We start from the raw sequence: 11,515 nt of genomic DNA, 5'->3' as shown, positions 1-11,515 counted from the left end.
CTAGCTGTTTTTTCAAGAGCTTAATCTCCTTTTTCACATTACCAAAAGTATCATTGCTCCATCTGCTTAGACCTACCGCCAAGTTCCGGAGCTTATTCCTCATGTCCTCAACTGTCAGGCAAGGCACCGCTGCATCCCATCCATCAACTAGAGCATCATGGAGGCCCTCATGTGTCTCCCACATTACTTCATAACGAAACTCTGGTTTTTTGTGTTGCTTTTTCATTCGTCCCATATCAACCAACAGTGCCGAGTGGTCTAAAGAAGCAACTATCTCATGGGTGACAGCTGCTAGTGGAAACCTTGCCATCCAATCCGTGCTAACCAACGCCCTATCCAGTCTGCATCGTGTGTATGTACCTCCAGTGACCTTCTTCTCGAAAGTCCAAAAACGGCCAGTATAGCCCAAGTCTAGTAACATGCAAACATCGATTGTATCTCTGAAAGCCTGGATCTGTGCATTGCTGCATTGACCAACTCCCTCGTGCTCTTCCGGACGTAAAACTTCATTAAAATCACCAAGACAAAGCCAGGGTAAGCTGCTTGTTGTGCTGATGTTTTTCAAAGTTGTCCATGTTTGATGCCGCAAGTGCGTCTGCGCCTCGCCATAAACACACATTAGTCTCCACTTATCCTCACCCTGCTCCTCTACAGATACATCAAGATGGTAAACAGAGTAACCCAGAATTTCAACTTTTATTTCATTGTTCCAAAACAAGCCGATACCACCACTCCTACCTTGACTATCAACTGCATAAGCATTATCAAAACCAATAGAACTAGCTAAAGCTTCTACCCTAGAACCTTCAATCTGTGTTTCCACAATACAAAGTAGGGTAGGGGCAAACTTCCTCGCAAATTCGCGAAGTTCTCGGACTGCCGCGGGTTTGCCCGCTCCACGGCAGTTCCAGCAAAGGGCACTCATTAGGCCCGGCGGCACCCCTTGAAGGAGCCCGCCAAATTCTTCACTGCCGAAACCTGTCCATCACTGCCATCATCTTCCTTTCGGGTCCTCTTGGGTTCTCTCCGGGGGAGGGGGACTGGACAAGGAAGTGCCCATCGGCATGATTGCTAGCTTATCTGTAGGATCACCATTTGTGTTGTTGTGCACATTGCCTTCCAGCGGCATCCCCGCCAACCTCTTCCTCGTGAGATCATCCATATCAGCATCTTTGCCATTGCCATCAACTACCATGTCATCCTCTCTCCTTCCTGTCTCCTGATAAACAGGGAAGTTGTTCCTGTCGGCCTCGCGGCGGTTGCCTGATCGTCCCCCTGTCCGGCCTCCCCTGCAGCCACCTCTGCTACCTCGGCCCTCTCCAGGACCTTGGCTCGCTCGCATGGCCCAGCTAGCTCGTAAATCCTTGAAGACTAGAGCCGAAGGGGGATGAATCCCAGTACCGTGTTCCTTACAGAGATGACCCAACATACCAGACACGGCGCACCAGTCTGGCATCTTCTCATACTTTACCCTGTAGATCTGTCTTCCCCCCCCTCTGATCATAGATTCATCGTTCTTTAGGGGTTTAAACACATTCAATCGAATCCACACCCTATGGAAATTCCCAACAAAGTCATGAGACGGTTGTTCTGTGAATAGCACTTCCCCCACCTTTGCAGCTAGTGGGGTAACCAGGTGAGCAAACAGATCAGGAACATCATATATCTGGATCCATATGTCAATCGTCTCCAGCTTGATAGATGAAGGTTTTGAGACCCCATCATAAGGCACAAGAAGCACTGCATCCCCTCGGAAATTCCAAGGTCCCTCATGCATAACTCTCTCCCAATCTCCTAAACAGGACAGTTGAACTGAGTACAGATTATCTTCCAAGGGCTTAAACTTGGCCTCCTGCGCTATATTCCATGCTGACCGCATGTTTCTGTAGAACCACGTCTTACTGTACGATTTGGAGGTGTTTACCCTAGCCAACGCAATTCATCTGGGTCCCTGTGGAGGCGCATCCTTCTCATCGAAGATCACATCATCAAGATCTTCTTCGTTCAGCCCAAGTTCTGCCATCATCCGCTCGACGTCGCTTGTGCCTGAGGAGCCCGAGGCCCCATCAGCAGCCATCAGAAGAACCTAACCCGATGCAAAAACTGACCGGGTATATTGGGGAAACCCTAGAACCACCGTTCCCTGCCTAGCCTTGCGTGGGGTGAGCGACGGAGGAGGACAGAGAGAGATCGGCGATAGGGAAGGAAACGATCTACTCGACGGCGTCGTAGTCGCCGTTGCGAGAACAAAACCCTAACTCGAGGGAACTCTACTCGACCGATCATTGGTGGAGCCACACGCTGGGCACCTAGGCCCCTGCCTTTCTGGGCCGCCCAACAAAAGCGAAGCAGCTCGCTCCTCCTTTGTTCAATAACCAGTTAATGCAGTCTGTCGTTGAGTGCAAATCAGGTTTTATGGGAAAGTTAACCGCTAATCAGTAGCCATTCAGAAAAGTTCATAGATTTAAAAAAATGTTCATCGATTTGATAAAAAATTCACAATTTTGAAAAATCTTCAGGAGTTTGAAAAGTCACGAATTTGATAAATATTCATAGATTTAAAAAACTTTGTGATTTTGTAGAAAAAATGTTTACGGATTTGGAAAAAGCTTGTGGATTTTGAAAAAAGTAAGGATTTCAAAAGTGCATGAATTTGTAAAAAAGTCATGGATTCTGGAAAATAATCATGAATTTTAGAAAAATATCAATTTTGGAAAACAAATTTCACAAAACTGAAAAAAACATGATTTTTAAAAGAAGCTAGTGCATTTGGAAACGTTCACCGTTTTAAAAAAAAATCAAAAATTTGAAAAAAAAATTGCTGGTTAGAAAAACATGATTTTCATGAATTTAAGAAAAACACGAACTTGAAGATAGTTTTTGAATTAGAAAAAAGTTTGCGCAAGTAATAAATGAGAAAGAAAAAATAAAAAAGAAAAAGAAAACCAAAAGAAAAGGAAAAGAAAAAAAACAGTGGGAATGCTTTCAAAAGCTTCCCAAAACCGGCCTAGGAAGCATTACAAAACTGGGTAAAAAATTACCTCTTATGCGCTTGGTGGGCCGGCCAATTCAGAATTATAGGAAGGGAGGGGGTGCGCTCGTTTGCACAATAATCCTTGTCGGGAGCAACTAACCAAGGGCTACACCTTGTGGGAGCCCCGTAAGGTTCATTTTGAGTGAGCTCAGAACGCGCTAGGTAGCGCCCTCTGAGCCGCCACCACGTGTCCCGTGTTCGGTGCTCCCTTAGGATTTTATTGTTTTATTTTTCTGTAAGTGTTTCGTGTTTTAGATGGTTTTTTTCCTGCTTTTTGGTTACTGCCCGTATTCCCTAGTTTATCGAGGAAAATTTTCAAAAATAAAAGTGCGTAAAATTTTTGTATTTTTCTCTTCCATGAGAGGCACAGATTTGCCTCTTGTGGAGGCGCAGATTTGCTTTCACAAGAGGCACATCGAAAAAACACATTTTTTGCTTCCTCTAGAAACGTATATTTGCTTCTCCCGGAGGCACAAGTTTCTTCTGTGGAAGTCACGGTATTTTTTTTGCTTCCGCGAGGCACAATTTGCTTCTCCTAGAGGCACATGTTTGCTTTTTGCCAGAGGCACAACTGTGCCTACTAAAAAGGGGGGAAATTGTTTTTATTTTCATTTTCGAGAGGCACAAGTTTGCTCCCGCGAGAGACATAGATGTTCCTCTTCAAAAGAAAAAAACATGTTTTTTTTCTTCCAGGAGAGGCACAGTTTTGCTTCTGATGAAGGCACAATTTTGCTTGCGCGAGAGCCACAACTGTGCCTCTTGAAAAGTGAAAAATGTGGGACAAACTGTGCTTCCGGTAAATTCTTTTGAATAAATGAATCTACGAAAGAGTGAAAATTTCCAGGTTACGACAAGTGGTGTGCATGTATCACTTGTCGCGACTTGGAAAGACGGGAGTGACCTTTCCATGTTAATTTGTTTTCAAATTTCTAAATACTTTTCAAATCATGAATATTTATGGAAATATGGGAACATTTACAAATTAATAACATGTTTTTAAATCTGAGAATAGGTTACAAATCCGTCAATATTTTGGGAGCATTTTTTTACATTTGCAAACATTTTTTTCAATTTGTGATCAGTTTTTTTGAATCATCAGGCCTTTCTTGAAATTGATGAATAATTTTTTGAAATTCCTGACATCTTATATTTCGAGATTTTTTATATTTTGAGTATAATTTTTCGAAATTTACAAGTATTTTCTATATTCATGAAAATCGATTTTTTTTAAATTCATGAAGATTTTTAGTTCACAGATATTTTTTGAAAATTTAGACAAAAAATCAAGAAAAATATGAACATTTTTTATAATATTTTTTTTTCAAATTCGTGATATCCTGGGATTACAGAATGATAAAAGGAAAAGAGAGACAAAAAAAAGAAAGGAAAAAAAGCAGGGGCACCAGGCGCCCTGCACATGGGCTGGCCCAAATCATGCGCTGGAGGGAGACGATTGCGTGTTTGTGCGTTGTCTTCGGCGCAGGTCGTTGAATAGGACGACTCATAAGCAACACTCCCTTCATTCCAATAAATAAGGAGCGCACATTTTTTTAAATCTAACTTTAATCGTAAATTAGATTATATGTATTTGTTATATAAAAATTATACCATCGAAAACTCATTTTCAGTACGCATATAGAGGGAAGGAAAGTCGGGTTAGTGCAGTTTACCTGACTTTTCTTTCGTAGGTCAGAGAAGCCACCTCCACCTCCATTCGTCGCCCCACACCAGCTACTCCCCCTGCCCCTGCCTGACCGCAGTTCGCCGCTGCGCGCCAAGCTGCTCCCAGCCCCAACTACTCCCCTGCCCTTGCCTGCATGACCACCGGCTGACTGCTGGCTGCTGGCTGCTGGCTGCTTGTTAAATTTCTTGCTTTATAATATATTCACTAGATCATGACGGCGCACGTTGCTGCGCCCGTTCATTTTACCATAGAATGGTTGTTATTCATACAAATATATAGGCATATATTTTGTAATTGATTGTTGTTAAAGTTATCATACATGATTTATCACCAACCTATGCAGCTTATTATAGCAATTTGAATGAAAACAATGTAACCAATGTTCTGGCCTTCATAGTATCTGATTTTGTAAAAAGCGAGAAAAGGCAACAATGTTTTGGCCTTCATAGTATTTGATTTTGTAAAGAGCGAGAAAAGGCAACAATGTTCTGGCCTTCATAGATAACACAAGCTGGGGCACAAATGAGTGAAATGACTAATTACTTGGTGTGTATCACATATGGGTATTAAGGACAGTATAACCGCACCTAAACCGAGCTCTCACAGCGATTTGCATTTTCAGCCGTCCGTTTTCTCGATCTGGGACTTTCTCGCCGTCCGATTTCGTGCGTGTGGCTATCTGTTCCACGATCGGTGTTAACTGGCCGGCTGTCCTGTGGGCTGCTGCTCCACGGGCCGAAACGGAGGCCTGTGGTGCATTGGGCTTTCGCGAGCCGCCAACCCATTGAAAGGAGGCCTGCTGCTGGGCTTGGGGCCTACTCGCGACCCCGTGAGGTCCATCCCACTCGCGACCTGGAAATCGAACACATTTATCGTCGCGGCAAGGGCGCCCCCTCATGCTGTCCACGTCATCACAAGTACTACGACAAAAAAACACGTTGGTGATAAGCTGCGCTGAAGACGCGCCCGTTAGACCTGTGCATGTCATCACCTTACACTGTGCGTCCACATAACACCTCCCTCGGGCTGCTTTTCCTTCCTTGCTAAGCATACCCTGCCTCTTCCTCTTCAGCCTCTCAGGCACGCGACCTCCGCCGCCTCCGGATCGCTCTCCCGCATCCCTGTGCCGCCGCCTCCGCCACTCCCCCTTCATCTCTCCTAGCCAAGTTCCAGCCCTCCTCCTTGACCGCCTCTCTACTCATCTGAAGAAGTAGCACGGGCGAGCCGCTACGCTTGAGCCGCCACAAGATCGTCGGGTGGAGGATCCGGTGCCGACGAGCCACTCGCGCCGGTGTCCGAGGTCACGGAGCCCCTGGAACTGCCGGCGCCATACAGAGATGGGTCAGTGGGGATGATGGTGTTGGGGTCTTGAGGGGAAAGGCGCCGCCGACGAGGACGGCGGCATGGCAAGGTAAACACCTCTCCCTTTCTCCACAGTGTCGTTTACAGATTTTCTCAAGCGAATGCGCATCTATGTGTCCATGTTGTTACTTGCATCTAGCTGTATGTCAATTTTTACACGTTCTTGTGCTACTTTGCAAAGAAAAATCTGAGATTTTGGGTCATTGGGGATTGATTAACATGTTCAGTGTTCAGACTTCAGGCACCAGCTCCTAAAATGTGCTTACAGTTTTTCACTTCTCTACATCCCTACTAATCGCAAGATGGGTCAGCTAGGTGTTCCCTCGAGTGAATTCTTAATTAAATCAGTAAAGCTGGGGTAGTTCCCTTACAAAGCGCTAATTCCTAATGTGTCTTCTTGTTGTTTCAGGTGTTGGGATGATGAGCTAACTGACAATGCGACGAGATCTTATAAGTGGTTCTTAGAGGTCTACCTGCTGGAAGTGATCAATTTCGTCTGGGTTTGATTTCCGCTTTATCTTTGTGATTGCTTTTCTGAAAATGCATGAGTAAGCCATGCATCCGTTGCTTTATACTAAGCTTTCTCCACTGTTAACCTAAAAGATTAGAGTTCATACCTAACTTGTGAGGGCTAGATGTTTAATTAGACTGTAGAACTCAGTATTATTCTGTGGAAGTTCCAACTTTGAACTACTTATATCATCGTTTCTATATTTGATTTGTTTTCTTATGAAAACACAGTTGTGATATTCGCAGTCCGGAAACAATGCATTCAGTTCAAGTATTCTTAGACAGTAATGCACAGAACAGTTATGCAACAAGCCTTTCTCTATAAAGTTTGAATTATATACTATATTGCAGGTTGCAAAGGGGGTCAGATTTTATATCTTTTTGCTAATATAGACCGGCTTCCATATTTTGCATGGTTTATCCTATAATTTATGAATCAGTATTTTCCATAAAGCTCCCCTTGGACTGTGGTTTTGTTCTGCTTTAGCTGTGTTGCATTAGTTGCCCAACAATTTTTTTTAAGATTTGTCATATGTTTTTATTCTAATATTTTTTAAGTTGTCGATGGTCATACTTCATGTGCTTTGATGAGGAATTCATTTAGCAAATGATCTTTCATGTTGAAGTTGATATTCTCTGCAACTTGAAAGTATATGTGCATATGAATTATTTGATGTCACGATATGATCCTTTAGGTCCTCATCTGACTAATTTGCATACCCTCCTCCTTTAGGTGAATTGGAAGACGTTTTGACATATGTTAAAATGGTGTATCCTGTGCTAGCTGACTGGTCAATCTTTTCATTTGCTGGGAGCTGAAAGTTGTATTTCCAAAGTAACAGAGGATGAACCATGGTTCTCAGGTATGATACAAAGCATTCCATGTTGTGTTTAATAATACCATATGCTCATTCACATAAGATATGATTGATTATTAAAGAATAAACATGTTAAATAGTGTTTGCTTGGACTGTAAATTTTCTCTCTTATCATTCATGAATTTTAGCTATTGTTTCTTATTCATCCATCTTTTCTTCCCAGTAGGTAATATCAGAATCGTCGAGTCTTGCCGATCACATGAGATCACTGATCTTATTTTGGTGCACGGTCAGCCTGAAGGTTTGATTGTCATCTACCATTAGGTACAACTGCATACTTTGGGTTACTCAATGTGGTAAATGCCCATGTCTGTTTTATTCATGATGAGCAAAGGGGACGAAATCACTGTTTTGACCTTGTCCACGTTTATCTTTACAAACTGAACCCGACGTGAAAGTATTTCACGATTTGACCCTTTTAGAAACGCCAGGGTCCGCGGCGTTTCTAGCCAACATTGAAACGCCGACCAAGCTAGCGTTTCTGGCCAACACTGAAACGCCGTGGTAGCCAGCGTTTCTTCCGTGGCCCACAGTCAGTCCGAACCCGCTGTTTTCACTGACGTGGCACATAAGAAACGCCAATGGCCCTGGCGTTTCTGCCCTGTATTTAGTAATGCGCGCGGGGCCGCTGGGGCTTGACCTAGCCCATATCTCGGACCGCTTGGGCAGTTCGTCCCTGCCCCGACAAACTGGCGGCCGCCCCCTCCCTCTTCTTCACCAACTCTCCCCCAGATCTCCTATTTTGATCATCAAAACGAGTAGATCTAAGCACCCCCGAGTTACTTGAGGTATTCTCTTCCCAATCCTCCATTTATTTTTAGTCAAGATTGGCTATTGTAGATGCATTTTTTGAAACATGGTGGAACCCTAAGATGAGTTATTAGTGATTTGTTTGATGAATATTTTGGAGATATACTCATTGTGTTGAAGTATTTTTAGTTAATTTGTTTAGTATTGGATTTAGAGAGAGACCATTTTTTTGGATTAGGTTGAACCTATTATTTGTTAATAATTAGTTGTGATAGATTGTTTAGGATAAAATAGGTTGAAAAGAATTGGTGTTGGTAATGTGGTTCGTGATTTATATCTTTGGGATAATTTGTAGTAGTTTCACACAATTTTGTATATGATGTGGTCATAATTTTAAGCATATATCATAACAAATTCATTCACCTTATTTTGTAGGATGTTTGAGCCGGATAAATATCCCGGCCTTGATGATTATTACGAGGAGAAGCATCGTGCTGTGCTTGTGGAAAGAGGGGAGGTAATTATGTATCTATATTGTCGATTCTCATGTTGTGATTATATTGTGAGTAGTTTAGAGAAGTATATAAATTGTGCGTGTGATTTTTGTAGGTTCCTCCAGTACTTCGGTTGAGAGGCCACAACCCACGTGAGTCACTGATGTATGACCGTCGCTACGAGCCTTATTTTAGAAGAATGGATCTTCTCCAGTTTGTGCTCAACTTTAAAGGCACACCACCATGGCTGAACTCGACGGCCATTACCGCCCTTACGGACCATTGGAGCCCGGAGACGCACTATTTTCACCTTGCTCTTGGTGAGATGACCGTCACTCTGGAGGATATTGCGATGATCTCCGGTCTTCCGATCGAAGGCAGGGCTCTTACCGGGAAGGTGAAGTCCGAGGGGTGGCGACAAAGGGATGCAGGTTTGGTTGGTGTTGAACCTCCCCTGTGGATTCATGAAACAAAGAAGGATCCTAGGCCATCTGGTGTTTTGTTCTGGTGGCTACAAGAACATTTTTACGAGTGCCCAGAGAATGTCAGTCCGGCTGTTGTGGAGAGGTACGCAAGGGCTTACTTATGGAATCTTATGACCCAAGTGGTGTTTCCCGACGGCACGGGAGACACAACCTCCTGGATGTTCTTGGACCCTCTTCGTAACTGGGATGTTAAGTGGAGTTGGGGGTCGGCGGCACTAGCCTTCTTGTATCGTCAGGTAATGCTAATTTGATGAATTTTCATTATATGAATGATTTTTTTGCATGTGATTTTTTAATGTGTATACAAATGTGCAGTTGGACGGAGCATGTATGAGGAGTAAGCCGAAATCTTGTCTTGGTGGTTTTGTTTGGGCCCTACAGATTTGGATGTGGGAGCGTATCCCTATGGGCCATAACTTGACCATTGCTCCGGAAGAACCTTGGGAGTGGCCTTTCGACGGGGATGAGGAGCGGTATCCCACTATCGCATACACGTGGGCTAATGTCCAAGTGTCTAGTATCGTAGCCATGGGGCGGTACAAGGCATACATAAGCGAGCTTGACATGCTTACTTACAACCACGTAATTATCAAATGACTTGCTATCAATTCAGTTTTTTTGTTGTTGTGCATGGGCTAGTGACACGTTGTGATGTAGGTTAATTGGAGGCCGTACATGGTACTTAGGCAGTTCCCTTTGAGCAATATGTGCTTCCGTGACCAACATCTTTGGCGTGTGTGTTGCCCCATGATATGCTTTTATGCGGTGGAGTGGCATCTTCCACATCGTGTTTCGAAGCAATTTGGAGTACAACAACGCACCCCGCCGGAGTATGTTGAGACAAGTGTGGTGCTACATATGTGAGAGTTTTTGTACCATATGTTGATCAATGTGTAACCAATGAAAAATGAAATTGATACCCATACATCTCATGCTTTGTAGGACGAGCCGGCAACACAACAAGAATGTCATTAATTGGGAGGATCACCATCTTATGTGGGTGGACATGTGGAATGCTCAGAGGAATGCCCGAGTTGAAGATGATCACACACCTGACAACGACGAGGGGGCATATTTAAGGCATTTGGAGTGGCTTCGCAAAGAGTACAGAGTTATCCTTAAGGGTGCTTGGACTCGTGCCGATTGTTTGGAAGTAACGCCAAGTGAGGCTGCTGATGGTGCATTCAACAACTCTATTAGGGAGACCATTGGAGCGCACCTAGATTATGGCCCTCTGCATGACCGAGTGGTGTGCCTTTTTGTCTCTTTTTTGAACATGTGTCATTTCTTCATGAGTGGTGTGTCACTTAAGTTTTATTCAGGGCACGGAGCTATGGAGATGTATCAATGATAGTAATGTGGTGCTTGGCCGCCCACCTGGTAGAGAAACGGACGGTCTCGTTAGGAGTACTCTACAGGTTAGAGGCCTTTTAATATGAACATTTATTTTATATCATGTGAACTATTTTTGCATATTTATATGTCAATGCCTTTGCCTCTGCAGAAGGTTGTGAATCGTTGCTGAACACTAGCCGCTTTACTCTCTTGCCATGGAGGTTCATCAACGGATGTGCGTGCACGTGCTCAGTATAGAATGGATGTTCTTTCTTCCGCTCGTCCATTTTCGAGCCAAGCACGTCCCCGTGCTTCTTCCGCTCGTCCTTCTTCCAGCCGAGCACAGATTGATGAACATGAAGATGAAGAGGAGGAGACAGACTCCGATGCGGATCCGGACTATGTGGAGCTTGGGGCTTCGCAGATGGAAGATGCTCCACAGCCAACTCAACCTTCTCAGCCTTCTCAAGAAGCACGCCGAGTTAGCTCAAGGAACATCCGACGTCCTGGATGGCAGAACACTCCAGAGGGCCACGTCAACAGGGGGAAGCTGCGAAAAGAGGCAAGAAGTGAAGTGATGACTGATGCGAGCTTGTTAGTTCTATATCTGGTGAACTAGAAATGTAGTTACCTTTTCAGATGGAGCGAACTCGTTAGTTCTATATCTGATGGACTTGTTATTTCTATGTCACCAAGACTTGTTAATTATTATGTAAGCTGGATCATGTTAAGTTCGTTGCTCTAATGTCTCATTGATATAAAGTTGCTGTACTTGGCATTTATATTGTGAAAACTGTTGGATCATTAACTAATAATCTGTTGCTGTACTTGGTATGGTTTGGTGTGATATGCACAGAATGTCAGAAACGCCATAGATGTTGGCGTTTAGATGTGGCCTGGAAACGCCAGCAGTACCTGGCGTTTCTGCTGTGAACGGCAACGTTTCCTGTACGTGTCCCAGGCAGCTTCTGTGTTGAAGGAAC

General features: G+C 43.9%; 1 protein-coding gene across 2 annotated transcripts; it reads left to right on the top strand.

The window, feature by feature from the left end:
* Positions 1-5,698: 5,698 nt before the first annotated feature.
* On the top strand, positions 5,699-11,264 carry LOC119277101 (serine/threonine-protein phosphatase 7 long form homolog). 2 transcript variants are annotated; one of them, XM_037558322.1, is made up of 12 exons: positions 5,699-6,129; positions 6,490-6,580; positions 7,324-7,453; positions 7,632-7,732; positions 7,900-8,256; positions 8,654-8,735; positions 8,828-9,433; positions 9,513-9,779; positions 9,855-10,057; positions 10,140-10,446; positions 10,520-10,615; positions 10,754-11,264. In XM_037558322.1, exons 6-12 carry the CDS (start codon positions 8,655-8,657, stop codon positions 11,108-11,110), a joined length of 1,917 nt encoding a protein of 638 aa, XP_037414219.1. In that variant the 5' UTR covers positions 5,699-6,129; positions 6,490-6,580; positions 7,324-7,453; positions 7,632-7,732; positions 7,900-8,256; position 8,654; the 3' UTR covers positions 11,111-11,264. The 2 variants fall into 2 exon arrangements, with proteins under 2 accessions (XP_037414219.1, XP_037414220.1); XM_037558323.1 differs by lacking the exon at positions 7,900-8,256 and having other exon boundaries at positions 5,700-6,129; positions 7,635-7,732; positions 10,702-10,896.
* Positions 11,265-11,515: the final 251 nt, after the last annotated feature.

This window comes from Triticum dicoccoides, chromosome 3B (assembly GCF_002162155.2).
Source record: "Triticum dicoccoides isolate Atlit2015 ecotype Zavitan chromosome 3B, WEW_v2.0, whole genome shotgun sequence".
Lineage (NCBI taxonomy): Eukaryota > Viridiplantae > Streptophyta > Magnoliopsida > Poales > Poaceae > Triticum > Triticum dicoccoides.
Note: the sequence above shows the minus strand (reverse complement) of the source record. Positions and strands in the feature narration are given on the sequence as shown.

Coding starts and splice junctions, on each gene's coding strand:
- LOC119277101 (XM_037558322.1), top strand. CDS start 8,655: ATGTTTGAGCCGGATAAATATCCCGGCCTTGATGATTATTACGAGGAG. Junction 9,780..9,854: donor ACATGCTTACTTACAACCAC/GTAATTATCAAA, acceptor GTTGTGATGTAG/GTTAATTGGAGGCCGTACAT. Junction 10,447..10,519: donor GCCCTCTGCATGACCGAGTG/GTGTGCCTTTTT, acceptor AGTTTTATTCAG/GGCACGGAGCTATGGAGATG.